Here is a 23144-nt window from a genome sequence, read left to right as displayed (position 1 = left end):
ATTATAGTTAAAATGACTTCAGATTTAAAGCCTCTTTTTTTTAATCTCTCCAATGTACCACCTGTTAAAGTAGAATGGGAGAAGTTTAGCCATAAATCAATCACATGCATAAAGAAAAGTCCTATCTGTCTGTAGGTGGCTCATGCCCCAGGCTATTTTTAATGTAGATTTAAGAACTGATGAAATATGTACAAGCAAATGATGGTGATGATCTGTATTCATACAGTTTTTTAAAGGTTGTCACTCTCAATGAAATCTGTTCTTATCTGTGCCGCCGTTCAGTGTAGTATTAAAACTGTTGTGGATACATTGAAGTTGGTTGAAAACTAGAAAATGGCATCAGTCTTTTTGATAAAATTGGAAGATTAGCCAATTTCTTACAGTCTAAAATATCTGCAGTCTAAAAATGGGTAAAACTTTCAAAAGGGTACGTAATGCCAGAGCTGTGGTACTAATCAGTTTTCTCAAATCAAATGGAAACCAATAGCCACGAAATTACAGAAACTTCCCAGGAATGTGAAACCCATCAGAGCACTGGGGTGGAGGAGTAGATGGCATACCTTTGCTCTCTCAGCTGATGTAAGCAAGATCTGTGTCCTTATTCCCAACTTCAGATGCCTCAAACACAGATCTTGCTTATATATGGGAAGCTAGTAGTGTCTCTCCTTCGAGAACTGATGTTGGGGCAAAAGACTTGCTATGTGAGAGTATTGAACTGCCTCCTCCTATACTCAATTTGCATGATTGTATATAAACTCAAACACTCCAGGAACACCTTAAGTCTCTTTACCAAAGTGAACAAAACCCAGATAAGTGGTGACTGCATATGCGTATCCAATTGTGAACCAATAGAACATTTCCTGTTAGTTTCAGTTGTTCTAGATTGTGCCTAAAATGTAGGTTTAAAAGTATTGCAAAATGATATGCTTGTGCAACTATATGCCATCTGTCTCCAATAGGGCATTATTTTATAGGGATTCAATACACAAGTTAACCTTAGTTACTATTAAGTAGAACCCACTTTGTAAATATTCTGTTATAATGTGTTTAACTTTCATTCCAGGCACGTGTGAACCCAATCAATGTCACACCAACTATACAAGCTATAGATCAGGACCGAAACATCCAGCCTCCTTCAGATCGGCCAGGGATCCTCTATTCCATCTTAGTTGGTTGGTATTTGATTACCTCACTATCTTTTACAATCAAACACTGTATTATCAGCAGGCAGGCAAAGATTAAGTGGGGCGCAGAAACCTAATAACAGATTCATGCTGAGTCTGGTGTGATAGCTGCTATTGTTCTATCCAAGTGTTTTACTGTGCGGTTTCTTCTTGTGGTTGTTTATTCCAAATTGGATTGCTGCTGTTTGAAGATTTAGCTTTCTTTTGGAAGGGTTTTGTTTTTGCCTCAGAATAATGAAGCAATTACATTAGATGAATCCAATGAAATGCTTGTCCATATACATAGATTTTGCTGCTAGACTATGTTGGGCTGATAAAAGAAAAATAAGAGGCGTAACAACAACAAAAACCCCTTATGTTAGATTCTTTGGTTGCCATGATTTTTTTCTGAGCATAGGAAAAGTAGCTCATGAATAGTTCATAGAGTTAAGGGAGTGATAGTAGCTCAGCAGTAAAGTTCATACTCAGAAGTCCTAAGTTCACTCCCTGGAATTTCCAGTGAAAAGGGCTGGTTAGAGATGATGGGAAAGACTTCAACTTGAACCCCTGTAGAGCTGCTGTCAATCACAGTAGGCAATATTGGGCTAGATCAGACATGGGGAACCTGTCACCCTTCAAATGCTGTGGGACTCCATCTACCATCAGCCACAGCCAGTATGAGCAGTGTTTAGGACTTATGGGGTTTACAGCTCAAAAGCATCTGGAGAGCCACACATTCCCCAGCCCTGGGCTAGATGGACAAATAGCCTATGTCCTTGTGTTCCTCAATTCCTCGTCCTCCGTTTTAATCTTTTCCCCGTTACTGCGGATAGCCAGTTATTGCTGTTTCTTCATCGGTGCACTGCTAGAGGTACCACAATTTCAGTGGGTGGCGCTGTGGGTTAAACCACAGAGCCTAGGGCTTGCCGATCAGAAGATTGGCGGTTTGAATCCCCGCGACGGGGTGAGCTCCCGTTGTTCGGTCCCTGCTCCTGCCATCCTAGCAGTTCAAAAGCACTTCAAAGTGCAAGTAGATAAATAGGTACTGCTCTGGCGGGAAGGTAAACCGTGTTTCCATGCGCTGCTCTGGTTCGTCAGAAGCTGCTTAGTCATGCTGGTCACATGACCTGGAAGCTGTACACCGGCTCCCTTGGCCAGTAAAGTGAGATGAGCGTCGCAACCCCAGAGTCGTTCACGACTGGACCTAACGGTCGGGGTCCCTTTACCTTTACCTGTACCTCAGATGTTCCATTGCAATGGAATAATTAGAGAAGCATCAGCATTTGCACTGATGCAAATTGAGCTGCTCAAGGGCATAAGTTGGTCATCCACAAGACCACCTGCAGCATTGAGCATCATGTCATGTGTGGATGTGATGTTGCCCCAAAGACTTGATGCAGTAAGGAGAGATGGGAGGGCTAAGTTAAAGAGTGCTGCTTCAGCTTCTGTGGCAGAAGCCTCTGCTGCAGTGCAAAACTGGGCTGTCGGGTAAGTTTGAAACAAAGATAAACTACTAAATTGCATAGAGCTTATTCATGCTTGAACTGTCCAGTAACTGGGACATAGTGATTAACCTGAGGTATAATAGGATTCTGGTATGTGTGTAGGAGCTGAGACTATCACATATAAAGATATTCCATTTGGAATTAAAGGTGGGTCATTTAATTATAGCAAAGCAAGGATTCTAAAGCAGGGTGGAATAATTTGAATGAAGGCGGTTTAAATGAATAATAGAAATCAAGACTTAAATAACCGGGTTGGCGGTGGGGAACTGATTTGAATAATTGATTTAAATCAGGTTTTCCATGTTATACGCTGTCTGTTTTCTGAACAAACTGTCTATTTTCTGGACAAACATGAGCACTAATTAGTTCCAATTAAAGCATATTGGTTTGCAATTAAATAAAGGCTTTATGATACTGAGGAGTGTGAGATATTTATCATGCTATCCTATGTCTTTTGTACTATCTTTTAAGTGTATATGTATTTGTGTGTGAGAGAGAGCCTTTGTGCACATGCACATAATTGCATGATGTCTTTTGGATGTTCTCTGTTCACATCAAAGAACATTAAGCAAGACCGATTGCCTGAAGCGCCAATCATCCTAGACTGGACATATGCTATTTGATTGGAAGAGTCATGAATCTTCATAATTTGGAAACTGAGCAGCTTACAGTGCTCAGGTAGTTAGAGGGCATAAAGCAGGGAAGATGAACCTGTGGACCTCCAGATATTGCTCCCAACAATGGTTGTATTTGCTGGGACTCATGGAGCTAGAGTCCCAAAACCTCTGGAGGGTCACAGGTCCCCCAAGTGTGGAATAACTATTACTCAGGTGGGTTCAGTAGTTACTCCTAATGAGGTACAGGACGGAGTATCCTGGAACTTAAGGCCTATGGTATTTTTGGAGTTCCTTGCTTCTGGTAGGAAATCTATACTGATAAATACAAAAATACCTTATTTATTCCATCTCATTTATAATCTTTGATCTCAAAAAATGATATATATTTCCCCAGTGAACATGCAGGCACAAAACCAGTCTATTTGCTGTGTTTCATTAAAAAAAACCCACAATAATCACAGATTCAGTTTTTAAAACTAAATTTGTATTAAATTCAGATTTCAGTTTAAATAAATTTTTATATATAAAAAAGAGACTGTATCATGAATTTTTAAAGAATCCAATTTAAATTTTAAAAATCAAATTTGAAAGTCACCCTTTTTTTACCCTGTCCTAAAAACTCTTGCTGTAGAGATTTTTGCTTTTGCTTTGACTTTTCTTCTTTTTCCTGTCTGTAAGATTGGATGCTACCATCTACAACATAATAAACAGTACACCGAGACACATCGATACAGTTCACCCAAATATTTAATTCTTATTGGTTGTATTGTCCAAAGTTTTCAAAACAGGGTTTCCAAAATTATGCAGTAAAACTAGTATTATTAGGCAATCAGCTATATTAATGCTGGATTCCTATGCAGGCTCTCTGCTGATGGGGCTTGATAGCTGAATCTCACCCCCTAGGGTTGAATCCTATTCAAAAGTTGCAGCAACAGATTTCCACTTCTGCAGCACCCCCTCTGTTTCCTCTTCCCCACCCCTCCAAATCTTCTCCAGAGTTGGTTTCCCCAACTCAACAGGGAGCTGTAGGGGAGAGGAGAGGAAGGGAAATCCCCATCCTGCTAGTGCAAGTCTCTCATACTAATGGAACAGGTGGATACTGCCTATACCTACTAAAGAGCCAGTGGGAATCATGGTCTTGATCCTTTGAGGTCCTCAGAGAACCAATCCATTCTAGTGCAAGTCGAAAAGCAGCAGAAGTAGTAAAGAAGTGGAAGTAATAAACATGGTATGTTATGTTGTGAAAGTTAACTGAATGAAGGTAACCAAGGGTAATCAAACACCATTTCACTGGTGACTTGGAAGAAATGTTTTATTAGGTTTAAATTCCTCACCAGGTTGTGTGTCTGGTGAGGTAGGTTTCATATCTACCTGGCTGAAGCAGGGTGCTTTGTTAAATACTGTATACAAAAATGGCTGCTCCTCTCAACATCTAGACAACCTGGTGACTTTGGGATGTTGTTGGACTCTAATTTCCATCAGTCTAGCATGGCCAATGGTGAGGAATGATGGGAGATGTAGTCCAACATTATCAGTAGCGTACCTACCATATTGGCATTGCCTGATCTAGCACTTTGTTTTGCTGCTTTCAAGAACTGGTCAAGTGTTGATTCCTGTAACAGGGACTCATTGTGATCTTAAGAGAATCCCAGAAATCCCAGCTTGAGGAATATTTTGGTTGTGAAAGCCTTTGGAAAGACATGGTTGTTTTGAATTGTTCAGAGGCCATGTCCCAGTACTCTGGCCTCCAACTGAATATAATGCCAGCCAGAAACTGTTTGCCAGCTCCCACAGTGTGCTCTCTTCCAAAGCAAAAGAAAAAGTGGGTGCTGGTTTTTTAAAAAAATGTTGTTCTGTCAATGTGCTACAAACCATAAGCCTTCCAAGATTTGCTAGTAGGTGCTATGTCGTAATCCCAAACTACTGTTTTTCATAGAGAGTTCTGTTTTTATCAGCTGAAGTGGCATTTCAGCAGCACTTCCTTTTATCAGAGCATTCCAATAGGTGTCTGAGCCCTAGGAGATGATCATTTAAAATGTGGAGAAGATTACAACCCCTCTTATCCTTACTGAGCAATTTACGTAATTGCACGCCTAAGCGATTCAAGTACATTTTTGTGATCTCTTTCATCTTCCTTGCCACATATCCAGTTGCCCTGTAAAAACGAACTAACCTTCCTTCCTTCCTTCCTTCCTTCCTTCCTTCTTTCTTTCCTTCTTTCCTCATACATTTCTGCTTATTAGTTAAGCCCCTGTTGCTGTTCGAATGTCTCATATCCTGATTGCTATAATATCATAGTCTGTCATATTTTGCTAAGAATAACAAGAAAATGGAGATGAGCAGACAGTTTATTATGCCACAGCTGCATTTGCAGAGCAGGAACATTTCGGGCTTCTCAGTCCATTTGATGTACTAATTATGGTTGGCTTGGTGCGTCTTCGCATTTCATCTAGCGTACGGCTGGTTCAGAAGCTGGAAAATCCCCCGCGCAGAGAAGCCCCATGGAGGAAATAGCATCTGTGCCCAGCTGTGTCCATTGTTACAACTGCCACTTCTCCAGAGCAATTTGCATGGGTGCAGCGGCAAATGTTTCTGGCCATCACTCTTTTCTGTGTTGTCATTGGGAAATGGCACCAGTTGAGTTTGTGGTGTGTGTGCGTGCGTGCGTGTGTGTGTGTGTGCGTGTGTGTGTTTAAAGGATTTTTTAACATGAATAAATTATGGATGAAGCATGACAAAGCATTAAAGAAGATAATGAAAAACAATTGTGGTGGAGGGGGAGAAGGATTAATACTTTTCAAAAATATCAATAACAGGTTCAAATAATTGTGATTAACATTATTATTATTAATAATAATTTATACCCTGGCTTTTCCAGTGTCAAGGCGGCTTGCAGATTTAAAATTGGAACAGCTAAAATATAGGGCAAAAACAATGATTGAAACACATTTAAATATTGATAGAATTAAAAGTGTAGAGGTAAATCTATGAAAACCATACGAATAATTAAAATAAAAACAGCACGGCACCAGCCCTTTCATTAAAAGCAGTCTATTCTCCAAAGGCTGTTGGAACAAGAAAGTCTTCTCCTGCTGGTGGAAAGACAACAACTCTAGGGACATCTCTAGGGATGTTAGCTAGGGATGATGGGAGTTGTAGTCCCAAAACATCTGGAGGGCTGAGTTTGCCTATGCCTGCTCTAACCACTACTCCACACTGGCTACAACTACTAGCCGGCACCTTTTCCTTATGAAAAGAAAGATGCTCTCTTTGGGGCCCAAGTTTGGGAATCTCAGTCTCAAGGGCCTCTTGATTGACAGACTCAGGCTTGGACACAGGGACTGGGTTCATATTCAGCATCTCCACAGCTTACATGTTCTTCCCGATATAGCTGGTTCTTTCCCACTGTTTCAGAGTCCTTGGCTGCTCTCAGAGCTGAAGAATGGAAGAGTGGGCAAAATCGAGCAAAGGGAGGTTGCATGAGTAGAACTCCCAGTTAGCTCCTATAACTCTGTATGCAATCTATTGTTTCTGATTTAAATCTGTCTATCTCTCTTTCTGTCTGTAAATACTGGTGGAAATACTGGTACTCATAGACTGTTTAATTCCAGCAATTTGATTACAACGTACAGCTTCATCATTTATAAACTAATGTTTTCTAATGATCAATCTCTTCTCTGTCCCATAACTTAACATTGCCAAGGTGACAAGCTAGATTGAAACTGTAGGGGGATATAGATTGAGCATTTTTCAAAACACAATTCTATAGTGAATAGTCAGCAATTAAATTAACCTTTATTTTAATTTTAAACTGTTAAGACTTATCCATACAAAATTGAATAATTCAATCCCACCTTATCTAAGAAGTTAACTGTACCCAGAAATAGCCAGTACTTATGAAGGACTATTTCAGATGCTATTTCCTTTCCATGCTTTTATCCTTAGAACTGCTCTGCATAACAGATTTTTCTAGCATCGCAACAGTCGGCCTTATTCTTGTCTGAATTTTAGCCACCAGACATACAGAACAATTGACTTACTGCTTTCGAGTATGCAATAGAATACAACTGCTCTATTCCCTTTTCCATTTATTTAATTTTTACAATAGCTTGATAGTTTCCATTCACAGAAAGGCATGGCTTTCATGCCATATTCTGACAAAGACAATCAGGACTCGTTTTAGCATACAATGTGAATTTCTCTAGGCTCTTTTCAAGGTTAGTCATCTCCACTGTCGGCAGTTCTGCAGAAAGAGAGAGGGGTATGGGGAGGGAGAGAGAGAAGATTGAGTGGCAAATCTCCTACGGGATGAGAATTTCCTAACAGAGCCCATACTTCCTGTAAGCTTTGGTGGATACAGTAGTGTTTTCCAGCTGAAAACACACAATTTACAATAACATTCATTTATTTTGCTTCTCATTATAGTAGCACTAACAAAGGCCAGCATTACCAATCATTGTATTATTAATACTTTCAGTATATACATCCATGCACCCCTCACTCCATTCTGTGCTAGCTTTGCATTCAGCTACAACTATGAGTTATTGGTTTATTAACATACCACATCACGCACTTTTTCATAGGCTTTCATTCCCTATGTGCATAGTAAGAAGCACAATTCCAAAAGAAGTTTGAATGTACTGATGCTGCACAGTGACACTTTTCTGCCTGTTTTTTTCCACGTGTTCAGACCAGAGCCCACAATAGGTCTTGAATGTGTGATGGGAGGGTTTCAGGCAAGGAGTTAACCTCTGACTACTACTCAGCTTTCACCCAAGAAATAAATTGCAGAGAAATCAGCTATACCAGCCAAGGAAGCCATCTTACAATTATAGGCATATGTGATTATAGGCCAACAGTGATTATCACTGTTCCCTATAAGAGCTTCTACCTAAGGCCTGCTGCAGCTCTGAACTACTAGGAGACCTGCTCTTCCTGACTGCAGAATCAAGAGCTGGAGCTGATGCTGTAGGTACATCATGTCAGAAACACTGCTTTAGTATTCTTCCTTCTGGGGAGATCTAAAAGTCCATCTGGATAGAGCCTGTGCCTCTCCCAGGGGTGTTGTGAAGGAACAGTATGTATGTCTATCTAGCTGAATTCAGGAGGGCTATTTGGTGTCCCTAAAACTAAGTGCACCCAAAAGCATTTATCAGAATGGTGTTTCGCTTACCAACCCTAGGGAATGTTTTGCAGTTTGATGCAGCCTGCAATACGTTTCATTACCGATCAAACCTCAGCAATCTATACTATCATTTCGCAACTAGAAAAGATCCTCTTTCTGAAATGGAACCACTCTGTATGGAAGACCCTAAAGACAGCGATGAAGATAACTCACTTTTTACCCCTCTCTTATTTTTGTGCGCAATGGATAGAGACATTCATCTGCTCTGTGCATGGGTGAGCTCTATACACAGATCTCCAGCACAGCAAGGGGTATAATTGTTAAAACGCCTAAGTGCGGATGCACTGGGAGAGATGGGGTATGCTGCTGTAAAGTAATGCTTCTAAGAAATTGTTCTAGAAAATTGTTTCCTGCAGGAAAGAAGTAAGATTGTGTGAAAGTTCTCTCTCTTGTTACATTGCAAATAGATGTCATCTTTATTCTTGTTTGCATTCAGAGTTGTTATTCCATCCATCCCCTTGAACAAAAAAAACTATGTATGCATGGAGTAATAACATTTTCCTGCACTTTTCTTGTGTGCAATTTTACAGCTTTTGGAAATGCCATACATATTCTATGTTGTAAGGAGTAAGAATGTTTCAGGAACGTTGGGAGGAATTACAAGGGGAGGACTGTAGTGCAGTAAAGGAGCACATGTTTTGCATGCAGCAGTTCCCCAGATCAAGGCCCAGAATCTCCAAGTAGGACTGGGAAAGACTGCTGCCCTGAAACCCTGGAAAGCCACAGCCAGTTGCTGTAGACCTTACTAGTTGATGTGGAACAATGGTTTGATTCCATATAATGGAGCTTCCGATGGCTTGATATAAAAGCTGCTGATCAAGTGTTCTCCACTTCAAATATTAGCATGCTGGCATTTCTACTCATCTCTCTTTTATGAAAAAATAAAGTCTCTTGAGGGACCCCAAACCTATTAAACATGGTGATCAAGGTCAAAAAGAAAGAAGGGTTTCTTATACGCAGCTCTATCGAATATTCACACTATGGTATTTCTTTTGTTTTTTTGTTTTTAATTATTCCTTTATTATTTGAGTTAATATATATTTAAAATAAAGTTTTGATTTTCCATGCTGATCCTTCTTCTCAATTATCTATTCAAACCTCGCTGTCTTTTTGCAGGGACTCCTGAGGATTATTCACAGTATTTCAGTATGAATGCGACAACTGCTGTACTCAGCCTCCTAAAGCCAATAAACAGAGATTTGCACCAGAAATTTGATTTGGTTATTAAGGTAATTTCAACTGAATTCTCATTTCCATGTGTTTGTACATTACTAAGTAGCAGTGTCCATGGAGAATGTAAGGATTCCTTATACAAAAAAGGGAACCGTCAACTTATAAACAAAGATTCTTCTAGCAGTAAGGTGTAAGTTTAATTCAATGCCATATTAGAAGTAACTGATCTATATCATTGTAATTGCTTTGACAATAATGTTGCATGGGAGAAAACACACTGAACTTGGCATCCAGCAAACATTTGCTGGCATTTAGTTTCACTTCATTACATTCAGTGAACCTTCTGTCCCAAATCGGTCTTCTCCATTATGATGTTTTGGATTAAAATTCTCATGATTCCTGACCATTGGCCATGCTGGCTGGGACTGGAGTTGCAGTCCAAAATATTTGGATGGCACCAGGTTAGGGAAGGCTGCCCAATGTTTATGCATGTTAACTCAGAAGTAAGTCCCTCTGAGATCAATTTTATTTGTAGTCCAAGTAAATATGTACAGGATTACAACCAAAATCAAAATGAACTTTTGCTGGGTTGTGCCTGAAATATTTGCTACAAAATGTAATTTTTACAACTACCTTTATATATTGCAATAAATTTTACTGACCATAATTCAATACAAAGTTAGGCATTATTAAGCCATTCAAAGGACTTCCCCACACCTAACGTTAGTCTCTTGTGGCTACCATGTTTTGATTTTCTGTCTTGAGGAGATGTGTTTTTCGGAGAAAATACAAACCCCAAGCTTTGTCTGAGACATGCCTGAATATATTTTTTCTTTGACATTTATAGATTTGATTTCATGTGGAAGACTGTGTGGGATTTAAAAACTCAATATTTTAAGTAACAAACTAGAAGTTTCATTCATTCATTCATTCCGCTGAGAGGCTTAGCTTGCAATTCTGTATATTCTTAGTTGGGAGTTAGTTACTCTGAATTCAATAAGACTTATTCTGAGTCGACATACATATGATTGCAGCTTCAGGCAGCCATTTCCCTCAGAAGATAGCACTTTTTCTGTTGCCACTTCACCATGGGCTTTGAGCGCTTGTCAGAGAATCCAGCCTACCCTAGATATTCATGCTTTATGAAAAGACCCTGAAATCACAGTTGCTGACAAAATGGAAGTTAAAAAGTTCATTGTAACTTGGGATTTCCCCCTGCAGACAGCCATGATGAATCTCATTCTGAATGTAGTGGGAACAGTTCTTACCTGTGTCCACTCTGAGGCTGCAGTCCTATGGTCCCTGGGAGGATATCCTAGAGGCCATGGGATGTTTTTATCTCCCTCTCCAACAAGAGGGAGAGGAGGGGGTACACCCTTTAAGAGGGATCTCCAACCTTGTGTGTGGTGGGATAGAGTGGGAGAAAGCTTGGCTCCAAATTATTCAGAGCATTCCTAGTCTCCCAACATGACCCCCAAATGAGGCAATGGTCCTGAAGTTGCCACGTGTATTTCCCCTGTCAGTAGTAAAGGGAAGAAAGAGGGCAAGCACTTTTCCTCGCTCCTTTATACACGGCCACTACACAACCAGCAGCATTTTGCTTCATCGCCCCCTCCCCATAGATCCTACAGTAGGATTGTTTTGTTTTTTTTATCAGGTAGTTGTTTATCAGTATATTCTGTCAAACCCATATAAGCTTCAAGGGACACTGAGTATATACTGTCTTTATCAATGGTTTTATGCTGTTTAAGGTGATGATTACCATTTGAGTATGGTAAATATATGCAAACTTTTTCTTTCTCTCCCTCTTCATGTGTATATACATATACAACCATATGCTGTACTAGATTGCTTCCATATGAATATTTGTTAAGTAATGTGACAGCTATTGATGCCATTAATTATAGGGAATTTATTGAACAATTCATTTTCATTCCTTAGTTGTTAGACTACTTCTCTTATTTGAGTGCTTCAGATGTGCATAGATGTTAGTTAAGACAAATGCTTTCACACATTTGAGTGCTTGGACCCACATTCACAAATACCTGTTAGTTTTTACTGGAAAAGTAACTCTATAAGTAACTCTGCTAAGTAACTCTATAACAATCTTTAAAAGAAAAAAACCCCACCAATTTCCCATGGCCACATTGTAGTACCTTAATAACTGGCTATATTATTAATGGAATTTTTTACAGGCATTATTAGATTCAAATTACCATGGTTGGTGAGTAGTTGAGTGGATAATAAGCAAGGGTATCAATCTGTAAGACTAATAATATGCCGCATGCTTGAATAGTATCATTTAGCACAACAGTGTCGAAAGTTCCATTAAGCTGGCAAGATGTGGCAAATTTGCTTATCTGGGCTTGTGTTTTGTAGTGTGTAACTCAACAAAATATCTCTCTTTATATCTGAAGGCAAACCTATTCATAAAGCCAAGTAGCACCAGCATTAATAAGTTTTCCGTACAAATTTTAATGATACCCTCAAAAAAATTTTTTTTTCATCCATTTCCATCTTTGTCCTTATCTTGGGGAAGTCTTTGTCCTTATCTTGGGGAAAGCTTCTACCCTACTTCCATTACAAGTTGTTCCCTTGAATTTATACTTCATGTGATAAATTATTTTGGATGAATTTTCTGTTATATTTTTGTGAACCTCTGCTGTAGTATTCAGTGAATGAATAGTGCTACAATTGTGCTGAAAAGTTGGGAATTATACATACTAACAGATACCTCAATTAACTGAGTGCCAATCCTTATATAGGTCAAATAGTACCATAATTTGGTGGAAGACCAAAGGTTTGCAGAAGTGTGTGTGTGTGTGTGTGTGTGTGAGAGAGAGAGAGAGAGAGAGAGAGAGAGAGAGAGGGAGAGAGAGAGAGAAAAAAAGAAATGGTCTGGCAAAGTTTGAGCATACCAAGAGGTCATGGAATGCTAACTGATTGTTGGACGGGATAGAGGTAAGGAATAATGGAGTGGAGTATCCTGAAAGGAAGAAGGTGTCAACCAGCTAGTAATGACTGGAGTATACTTCAACATTTTGTTGCAGATCCCACTTGTATTATTCTTAAGATAGTATAGAATCATTCTGAGCCTTCTGTGAAGGATCAATTGACCATAAGTCAATGAATTTTTTTGAGAATTATTCTCTGTGTACAAAACTTGGTGGCTCTAAGTAGTTTGACTGGTTCCTTGCCTTGTCAGGTTGGTGACAGGTTAAATATCACCTGAACCCCCTAAGCACTTTTCTCTTCTAAAACCGCTTTCCTGAAAAAATCTAGTAAAGGGGTGACACTTCACAGGACCAGCCCTGCCATTAGGCAAAGTAAGGTTGCTAACAGGCAGTTGATCTATTCTAGGGTATCATGAAAGGTTAGGAAATTGTTAGCTCCTTAATTTAGTTTATTTTTTTACTCTTGGAGTAGTGCCTGTATGCTTCTCTGTCATATATAGCAAAATAACCTGGCCAGCTTTGGGGACTGTGCACCTTGACTTGTTCTATCTCGGACAGGAAAATGCCTTGGGCCAGCCTGGGATGATGGATAGCCTGTGTGGAATGCAGTGTGAAAGCTGCTCTATCATTGCAGCCCTGAGCCTAAGTAGGAGAAACATGTTACATCAGCTGAATCAGCCCATGAATGCATGATGCCATGTACTAACACATCAATGTGGGAGCATGACAAACTCCTAGGCTACTAGCATAGATCAAAAACCACAACACAGAATGAAAAAGCCATACTGAACTAGCATCTTGTTTTATAATAAGGGCTTACATAGATTGGTGAAAATTTTGCTTCTGTGTTACAGCCAACAAATTACAAAACATGATAAGAGTTTCCATTACAATTCTGATTAACAGAGTGTGTGTGTGTGTGTGTGTGTGTGTGTGTGTGTGTACTGTGCTTTGCTTTGCTTTGCTTTGCTTTGCTTTGCTTTGCTTTGCTTTGCTTTGCTTTGATAATCCATGATTATTATGTGGGGCTGGGAAGGGAAAAGGCAGTGAATTGTTTTTAGCTCCTTTCCCTTTGCAGCTTTAGGTCTGTGAGGGATTCCTGAACTTGGTTAGTAACAATGACCCCTACTTAATTGCACTGGCTACCTAATTAAGGTTGGATTTGGTTGAGTGGCGAGTGAGGTAAACTGAAGGAACAGGTGCAAAGGACTGCTTTGCAAAGGAAGGCACCCTGCCTACTTATTGTGAAAGATACAAAGGCAGAATCACTAGATTGGAAAGAATACTTTGCTTTACATTGTCTCCTTTGCTTGTGTTTTAAGGCTTCCAAATTTCCTTAATCAGATTGATTAATCTGACCTCTGATTATTATTGTTAATTTGTACAGAGCCATCTCTGTGCAGAGTCCAAGAGAGCAACTTGCTGCCCAAAGGAGCTTACAGTCTAGAATTCAACATAGGGAAAATAACACAGGAAGGGTAAAGAAGCAGCAGCAGCGATAAACTAGGCAAAAAGAATATGCATTTGACATATGCATGATTGCAAGCTTAGTTTCAGTAAGACATGAGAACTAGTGGGGTTTGCCCAGCCCAAAGGCTTGACAGAAAAGTTGGGTTTTGAAGGGGGATTTGATGGAAGTAGGAGAGGTGTCCTCGTGCAGAAGTTCTGGAAGGCACTTCTGAGCATGTTAGGCAGTAAGAGAGAGAGATGGTTTGAGCACATGCTAGCTTTTATATATTTGCAGTGAATTTGATCTATAATAATAATAATAATAATAATAATAATAATAATATAATAATAATAATAATAATAATAATAATAATAATAATTATTTAAAAAATTACTTATACCCTGCCCATCTGGCTGGGTTTCCCCAGCTACTCTGAGCACTTCCAACAAGAGATTAAAAATACATTAAAACATCAGTCATGTAAAACTTCCCTAAACAGGGCTGCCTTCAGATGTCTTCTAAATGTCAGATAGTTGTTTATTTCTTTGACATTTGATTGGGAGGGCATTCCACAAGGCAGGCGCCACTTCTGAGAAGGCCCTCTAGCTGGTTCCCTGTAACCTCACTTACTGCAGTGAGGGAACTGCCAGAAGGCCCTCAGCGCTGGACCTCAGTGTCTGGGTAGAACTATGGGCGTGGAAACGCTCCTTCAGGTATACTGGGCCGAGGCCGTTTAGGGCTTTAAAGTTCAGCACCAACACTTTGAATTGTGCTCAGAAACTTACTGGGAGCCAATGTAGGTCTTTCAAGACTGGTGTTATATGGTCTCGGTGGCCACTTGGCAGCTGCTCTCTACAACATACCTATTTAGTTGAATGTACTGTGAGGACCAGAAGGGCCTCCTGTGATTGAATGATGGCTGGGCATATTGCTGTGCACCTTGGTGGCAGGGATGGGTTGTGTCATGGTTCCTATCTTTAAGAAAGTAGCCGAAGAAAACTGTTGTTGCTGTTTCATTAGGTAGATTAGCACTGTGGGTAAAAATATATGCTAAGTACTTAGAATACTCAGAAATTGCCATAATAGAACTATTGGCATATAGGCTGGCTTAGAGAAGAAAGGCCCACTAATGAAAAGTTCTTACATCTTGTCGCCCTTAAATATGCTCAGGATATATATAGATATATTATATTCAGCATTAGTTGACCCTTCTGTCAGCATTTGATCTTATTAGTATAGGCAGAAAGGTATAAATTCAGCCAGATGAATATTGATTGGAGACTTTTTGTTTCTCATCAAAGCACAAAACTTCCTTCAAGGTCAGGCTTGAAGAGCAATAAAAGCATTCCACCCTGATCTCAGGAGGCATTTGGCAAGGATAACTTTTGGCCCAAATTTTATTCAAATACTTTATAAATATTACATAGCTTCTGATTTGTTGAATAATCAGTTATTTCCTTTCACTCTCCTAGACAAGAAAATGTATATTTTTTTGTTATGTGCAATTGTGTGTTGATCTCCAGTAGGTCTGAATTGGTCATTAAAACGTTTCAGTGCATTCCTTAGTTGTGAAGATTTAGTTTTTTAAAAAACCAAGCAGACACTTCTCTACTGTAGCGTCCTCCATTAGCAACCTGGGTATTTACAGAGCGGCAATTTGATAGGAAATATTCAGTTAGCCAACAGATCAGAAATGAAATGGGTATTTTCAAACAAAACAATAAATAAATGCAGAATTCTGAGTACAGCTGATGCAATGCCTTCGTTTTGGAGAAGCAAAAGTAGATGTGGTTTTCCCAGCTCTCACTAACCTCAAAGCAAAGACTAAACTCAACTTCTTCAGACCACGTCTTTGGTTGGACTGGCCATGTCTCTTTCCTTACCAAAAGCAGCCATGGGCAGTCCCAGTCTCAGTTAAAGCAACACCATGGTGGGATCCCAAACAGGATTAGGACCACTGTTTTCCCACTGGAAATTGACACCCCCATCTCACATCTGCTACTTGTCCCCCTGAAATGTGCACCATCTCTCCTCCACTGCAGTTTTGGTGTTATATTATTCAACAACCATTAATCCTATGTTTTGGACTCTAAATGTCCTTTTTGCTTTATAATTACTTGACAGTTACCTGTTCCTTGTGGCCATGCTGGTGTTTAAAATGTTGGACAAATAAGGAAAGGTATAGAAGCACATCATTCTGTGTACAGTGGTACCTCAGGTTACATACGCTTCAGGTTACATACGCTTCAGGTTACAGACTCTGCTAACCCAGAAATAGTGCTTCAGGTTAAGAACTTTGCTTCAGGATGAGAACAGAAATCGTGCTCCAGCGGCGCAGCGGCAGCAGGAGGCCCCATTAGCTAAAGTGGTGCTTCAGGTTAAGAACAGTTTCAGGTTAAGTACGGACTTCCGGAACGAATTAAGTACTTAACTTGAGGTACCACTGTATTGCATAATTTCTTGTCCTTTGCTGATATTGCACCTCTGTTGGCCAAAATGTCCAGGAACTTCAAACAAATCAAGGTTGAGGAATCTATGGCCCTCCAGATATTGTTGGACCCCCACTGCCATCTTCCCCAGGCAGCACTGGCAAAATTGAGGGTGATGAGAGTTCATTACAGGGAAGCTTAAAGGCAAATACAACTAAAATGCTATTCACTTTCCTATTCCTGGCACTTTTATTGAAGGAGATCTCAGTTTACTTTTTTTTTTTTTTAAGCAAAACAAAAAACCCATAAGCCGTTGATGCTTCATGTGGAAGGAGAACAACATGATTATGTCATTCCTGCCCTCTGTACGATAAGTCAGCCCATAGTATTGTGTCCAGATAATTTTGCCCTCCTATAGCACAAGGAAAGGGAGATGTTTGGATCAGCACTGAATTTGGGCAGCGAGAAAAGAAAATATATATTTAACATAGGTGTCTGTGTATGCATGTGTTTGTGTTTGTGCGCACGCACACACACACACCCTATATTAAATACTTGCACAATCTCATCTCATGAAAGTGACAGATTCATTACACTGATTATTTGTGGTTAAATGATCTCTAGTAGTGGAGGAATTGAGTGTAATCAATTTTCCTCTAAGTATGTTTCTGATTGACACAAATTTTTAAAAATCTGGCCATTCTATCTACCTCCCCACCCCCACCCTCATTCTCTCTGTGTGTGCATAGATGTAGTGGTGAGGAAGTAGGAAGAGTTCAAAAATACCATATAAGCATTTTCTACCTATTTCTGACACAGCTGGTGTTTAATTGGAGTAGACTTTGATATTTAGAATTAATGGTTATCCTTTAAAATGAACGAGGTGGTGTTTTTTACTACATAATTTAGAATGTGCAGCAGTGATGCAGTCAGTAATTTTTTCCTTACTCGCCAAGGAGATATTTATTATTTGATGGGTGATTCTGAGATTTATAGTGATGGGTTGGAATCCTAAATAGGGTATGAAGTTCCTGGCATCCATCCCAGCCCCCAAGATCCAATTAGGGCTGGTCTCAATCTTTAATGGGACTCATTTTGACTTGCCTCTTCGACAGTGCTCGACACAAGACCCTCAGTGTTGCTGCCCTCTATTTCCCTAACGCACCGATAGGACAATAGTGACCAAGATTCAACTCAGGTGCTGCATTTAAGGTCTCCATTAGGCCCCACATCCTGCCATGAGCTGGTTCAGAAGCTAGAACTGAAGAGAAGCCGAGTGGTTCAATCAAGAAATCGTGAAATGAACACAGTACTTCCACGAGAAAAGTTTTCATGAAATGGAAATGTGGGAAATGTGGGTAAATTTTACCGTTGTACAGTAGGTTAGTTTCTGCACACATTCGCACACTCCTTTTTCTCTGTAGACTTTTCCACTCACTACCATGTCCACCAGGACAGTATGTCCTTAGCTCTTAAACTTAGTATTGGATAAATCGGTCTGATCCAGCCATACATTCCTTAAACAATGCGATGCTGTTTTGTATCCCATTCCCAATCTGTGTTACAGAAACAAACTTGTGCAGATTAATCCCCATTCTCCCATTCATACACCCCAAATATTCTTGGAGGCCCCTTCAACGCTCTAAAGCAGGGGTCAGCAACCTTTGTGGTGGGCCAGACTATACTTTGCGGGGAGGGGGGGGAATGAACGAATTCCTATGCCCCACAAATAACCCAGAGATGCATTTTAAATAAAAGGACACATTCTACTCATGTAAAAACTCGCTGATTCCCGGACCATCCTTGGGCCGGATTGAGAAGGTGATTGGGCCGCATCCGGCCCATGGGCCTTAGTTTGCCTACCCGTGCTAGAGCAGGGGCCTGAAAGTAAAGGGGACCGGGAAAGGGTATAGAAGCCCTGTTCCACAAGTGCACGCCTGATCACACTACATGGGATCTTTCTTGGGGCTTCAAAATAACAATGACCTCTGGAATGTGGTGTCTTACGCACAGTCCTTCCTTGAGTGCAATGCTTAATATTATTTGGTTATTTATTTATAAGAATAAATGCTTTTGCCAGTTATGGTTATTTAACAATTTGTTATTACTGTGTGTGTGTGTGTGTGTGTGTGGTGGCTGGTTGGTTTTTAACATTTGTAATAATATTTTTGGAAGCTGGCTTGCAAGGGCCTCCTAAAAGACATCTTACGAATGTTTTTAATGAATAAATAAATTCTCTTGGAGTTAATAGCCCTACTTGGATGTGGGCTAACTTTAACAGTAACAAACACACCTTTTGCTTTTGTAGGCAGAGCAAGACAATGGTCATCCTCTTCCAGCATTTGCCAATCTACATATTGAAGTTCTAGATGAAAACAATCAGAAGCCTTACTTCACAGAAGCAGCGTACGAGGGCTTTATTTTAGAGTCCTCCCCTGTGGGTACAACGATCTCAGATAACCAGAACTTGACGTCTCCACTGCAGATCATAGCTTTGGATAACGATGTAGAAGAGGTTTGTGTTTTGCATTGCATTGTTAAAACATTTAAGTGTGCTCTGTAAAATGCCATATTTGTCCATAAACGCTGGATGATTTCATAAATAGATTTTTAATAACCAAATTGCACTAATGTTTACCAGTGTAACTGCTGCATGTGACACACACACAATAAAATGGGTTAAAAGAAATATGAGAATTTATGGAAACAGTCCTCAACAGATTACTTTCCCACAGTACAAAGACTGTTTCAGGCTAATCTCTTGTTTCTGTGATCCATTAAAAAGCAGTGAAATATTTTCTTGAGTGGCTTTTGCAACTGAAGTGATTCAATTCCAGGCTAGAATGGCAATAATGTACTTGAAGGGGCTCTGATTCGGGGTTTTTTTCTGATTAGTTCAGGCCATTAGACAAATTCAGGCAGGAATGGCGAACAAAGTTTAACAATAAGGCTTGATTAACCATTAGGACGGTTAGCTAAGGAAGTTTTGAAATTCCATCCATAGTAGTAAAAAGATACATTTTTGCCATTTAGAAGGAAACAAAACATTGTGTAGAAAGCAGATCATAATATTCTTCATGATAAAGTCTTAAGTGATAACTGTGGATAAACCTGGATGCTTTTTCACAGATACTATGGATGCAGCTTCACAGATTGTCACCACCCAATCATAGCATAGGCAGAATGGCTAAATGCAGAGAAGGACAGGACCCCAGTACTTTCAAGAGTTCTACAGAGGGCATGCACCTTATAATGTAGTAGTCAGAAAAGCTACTCTTCTAATGTTTTACCCCATAGATTGGTCTCCACCAAGCCCTCCACTCTTCTCTGTCTTGTTCAAGCCTCTTGAGGTCAGCATATGTCTCCTCCCCTTTCTCATATTTAGTTTATTTTATGCAGCCATAGGTAGATGCCTTCCTATTCTACCAATCCCTCTTCAATCATATCTTTGACGAGTTCCCCATTTATTTATTTATTTATTTATTTATTTTAGAATGTGCTCTATTGTACTCGATTGCCTGCCTCTTAGTAGTGAAAAGAATTAAAGATGTGTTTAAATTTTGCCCATTGACACGAGAATTTCTAGATACTTAAAAAATTCAGGGCACAAGTTCATGACACAAATTCACACATAGTATATGCACATAGAGCAAATCATATTTATGATGCAAATTTAAACAGACTTTCAGAGGGAAAAACAAAAATCCAGCTTTAGTTTACTTTGAGCTGCGGGATGAAAACAGGATATTCTTGACCTGACACATTAATTTCCCACTAGGCAAATTAAGAGGTTAGGTGGGTGGAGTCTTACTGGTACTGTTCTTTTGCAGCATCTTCCAGTGAGTAAATTCTTTTTCAAGTTTAAAAAACGGAGTAGGGACAGGATCCACTTCAAAAGACTTGGGGCTTAGGCCTAAGTGCCACCTGCTAACAGTGCTGTTCCTCGCCGAAATCTATAGGACCAGGATCATGCCTCACTTTTTTATGGTGTTTTTCTTCATACCATCACAATCTTCCAGAACCTTGAAAGTTGTTGCTGCAGTTCCTATAAGTGTCTGGTGCATGATCTTCAAATACACATTCACACAGACGGTTCATCATGGGGAGCAACTCTCTTGATGGATGCATTATTTACTAGCAGCTGGCATCTGATGACCATGCCATACAATGTGGTCCTAAGGTAGAGACATGTGGGAATAGGCAGTTGGGATGACTTCCAAAATGCCTTGTTTCCTCTTGTCTGATTTTACCCAGGTTTCCAGCCTACTGATTGTTTTGAAACTGGAAGGAGGTTTTGTAGTTCAGCATAGCCTGTCAGCATATTGAATCTATATAGTACTGAAGACACCAAATTCGCTGACCCATGTTGCCAGGATAAGTGGGTGGGGAGGAAGAGAGAAAATGTGTTTCACTGATGGAATTAGACGCCTAAGAACATAGGAAGCTGCCTAATACTGAGTCAGACCAATGGTCCATCCAGCTCAGTCTTATCTAATTTATAAGGTTCTGTTCGAATGTTGTAATTTGCCCTGGGACCATAGAGTAAAGGTCAGGATGGTGGTGATAATGTTAATACATTGTTAATACACACTGGGGAGCCAGTGTGGTGTAGTGGTTAAGAGCGGTAGTCTCGTAATCTGGGGAACTGGGTTCGCATCTCCGCTCCTCCACATGCAGCTGCTGGGTGACCTTGGGCCAGTCACACTTCTTTGAAGTCTCTCAGCCCCACTCACCTCACAGAGTGTTTGTTGTGGGGGAGGAAGGGAAAGGAGAATGTTAGCTGCTTTGAGACTCCTTAAAGGGAGTGAAAGGCGGGATATCAAATCCAAACTCTTCTTCTTCTTCTACATTGACTGGTTTTCAGAGCCTCTCCCAGTCCCACCTGAATATGCCAGGAATTGAACTTGTGACCTTCTGCATGCAAAGTTCTATCACTGAGCTACAGCACTTCCTCCTGGGTGCTCAGGTCTGGGATGTTGATAAATTTATAATTATTCCTAGAATTTTAGGTAGGGACCACTTCAGGAGTAAGAAGAGGTGGTAGCCAAGTTCTGTTAGCAGCTGCATCATTCTTGGAAAGAGAAGAAACCTCCTTCCCAACCTCACCAGCAGTTCAGATGGCTGTCACTCACTCCAGTATTTTAGGAGCCTGTGGCTATTGGATTCCTAGATTTTGCATCCCTGATTACCAGTTTCCAGAAGCAATACAGGAGCATTAGGACTCTGCAGAACTTGCATTAGCTTGTTGGACTTTTAAAAGGAACTTTTAAAAGAAAGTGGAGCTTTGGGGGCCATGAAGCTTTTAAGTAGGTCATCCGACTATATAAATAAATGCTCATATGTCAAAACAGGTATCTCTGTGACTAGATAGATTCAATGGCAGCACAGGGAAAAGGAAGGGGGAATAGAATTAGCTGCTTAAGTAATTTTTCAAGAATATTTCCAGTCAAGTTTTTTAAAGAGTCAACTTTGTCAACTAACATCACTGTAATCTCATTTACATATTATCAAAATATTTAATTCAAAATTAAAACACGGTAAATTTGTTTTCCTGCATTAAATCAAAAACAGAAATAAAGATTCAATGCTAATTTAACTCCCTGTAGACAAACCCCTGGGGTGTAACAATTTGATTTCTGCATGTGAGAACATGAGCATCTGAAGATTTGGTAAAATTAATGAACATGCATTTTCCCTCTTGAATCGAAAGACAGAAGTTAGTGTTAATAATTGTGTGGAGTTCACAAGCTCAGACATGGAATTAGTGTAGAACATTAAGTATTCATTTTAGCATGAGACTTCTGCATTAGCTTCAAGCTCAACATTAACTCTGTAGCAGAATGTCTAGATGAGGCCTGTGAAACTTGTGATCCACAAAGTGATTTATGCTCTTGAGCTATCTATGTTATCCTACCCAGAAGGCTGATCTACAATAGAAGGAAATTATAAATGCAAACAACAACAGCTGGCATCATGCAGGCTCCAAAGTCAGTAAAGCAACATGGCATATTATGGTTTAAGACAGTGTGAAAGGGATTATAAACCTTGTTGTGTGACTCAGGGAAACTAACATAGACAGCTAGTCAGTATGGTCCCTCTGGCACAGTTCAACTGGCCCTGAAAAAATGCTCTGTCCCTTTCAGGGAGAGATATATTTATCATGGAAGCCAATTATAACCTCTATTGGTTGTACCTTACCTCTAATACCATAGTTTGTAATCCCATGTGTGTGGCAAAGATGGTTCTTCTGGGCCATCATTTGCAATATTTTTCACAGTTGCCAATTGAACTGGGAAACCATTCTGGATTTGAGGTTTCTCAACAGATTTCTGGCAAAAAAACACAAAATTCGTGATGGAGATGTTGAAATCCATTGCCAAGGTGATTCAGGAAAGAATCTTTTGAGCTTCTGTTCACTAAACTGAAACTTATTGTTGTGTTTACATCCATTTAGTTCCCTGGAGGTTTGGTTGGTTCACATACAGCTCATACTCTTTAGCCTATATTCAGTCCCTTATGTATTCTCAAAGGTTACTGCAGACCTTAGAGCTCACCTCAACCCCTTTATTTGAGTTTGCATCCACATCTAACTAGATTATATTCTAAGAAAACATTTCTGTCCCACCCATAATTACTCCAAGATATGCACTATATGGATTTCCACAGCC

At 39.9% G+C, this 23144-nt stretch overlaps 1 protein-coding gene across 18 annotated transcripts in view; it reads left to right on the top strand.

Annotated features, from left to right (window-relative positions):
• PCDH15 (protocadherin related 15) overlaps positions 1 to 23144 on the top strand; it is a 648544-nt gene that overhangs the window by 454330 nt on the left and 171070 nt on the right. For all 18 annotated transcript variants that reach the window (XM_081004527.1, XM_081004539.1, XM_081004528.1 and 15 more), the window contains 3 exons: positions 1064 to 1172; positions 9587 to 9699; positions 18785 to 18991. In XM_081004527.1, coding sequence (XP_080860653.1) covers positions 1064 to 1172; positions 9587 to 9699; positions 18785 to 18991 — 429 coding nt within the window. The remainder of the gene's footprint in view (positions 1 to 1063; positions 1173 to 9586; positions 9700 to 18784; positions 18992 to 23144) is intronic.

This window comes from Podarcis pityusensis, assembly GCF_964106645.2.
Source record: "Podarcis pityusensis genome assembly, chromosome: 5".
Classification (NCBI taxonomy): Eukaryota; Metazoa; Chordata; class Lepidosauria; order Squamata; family Lacertidae; genus Podarcis; species Podarcis pityusensis.
Note: the sequence above shows the minus strand (reverse complement) of the source record. Positions and strands in the feature narration are given on the sequence as shown.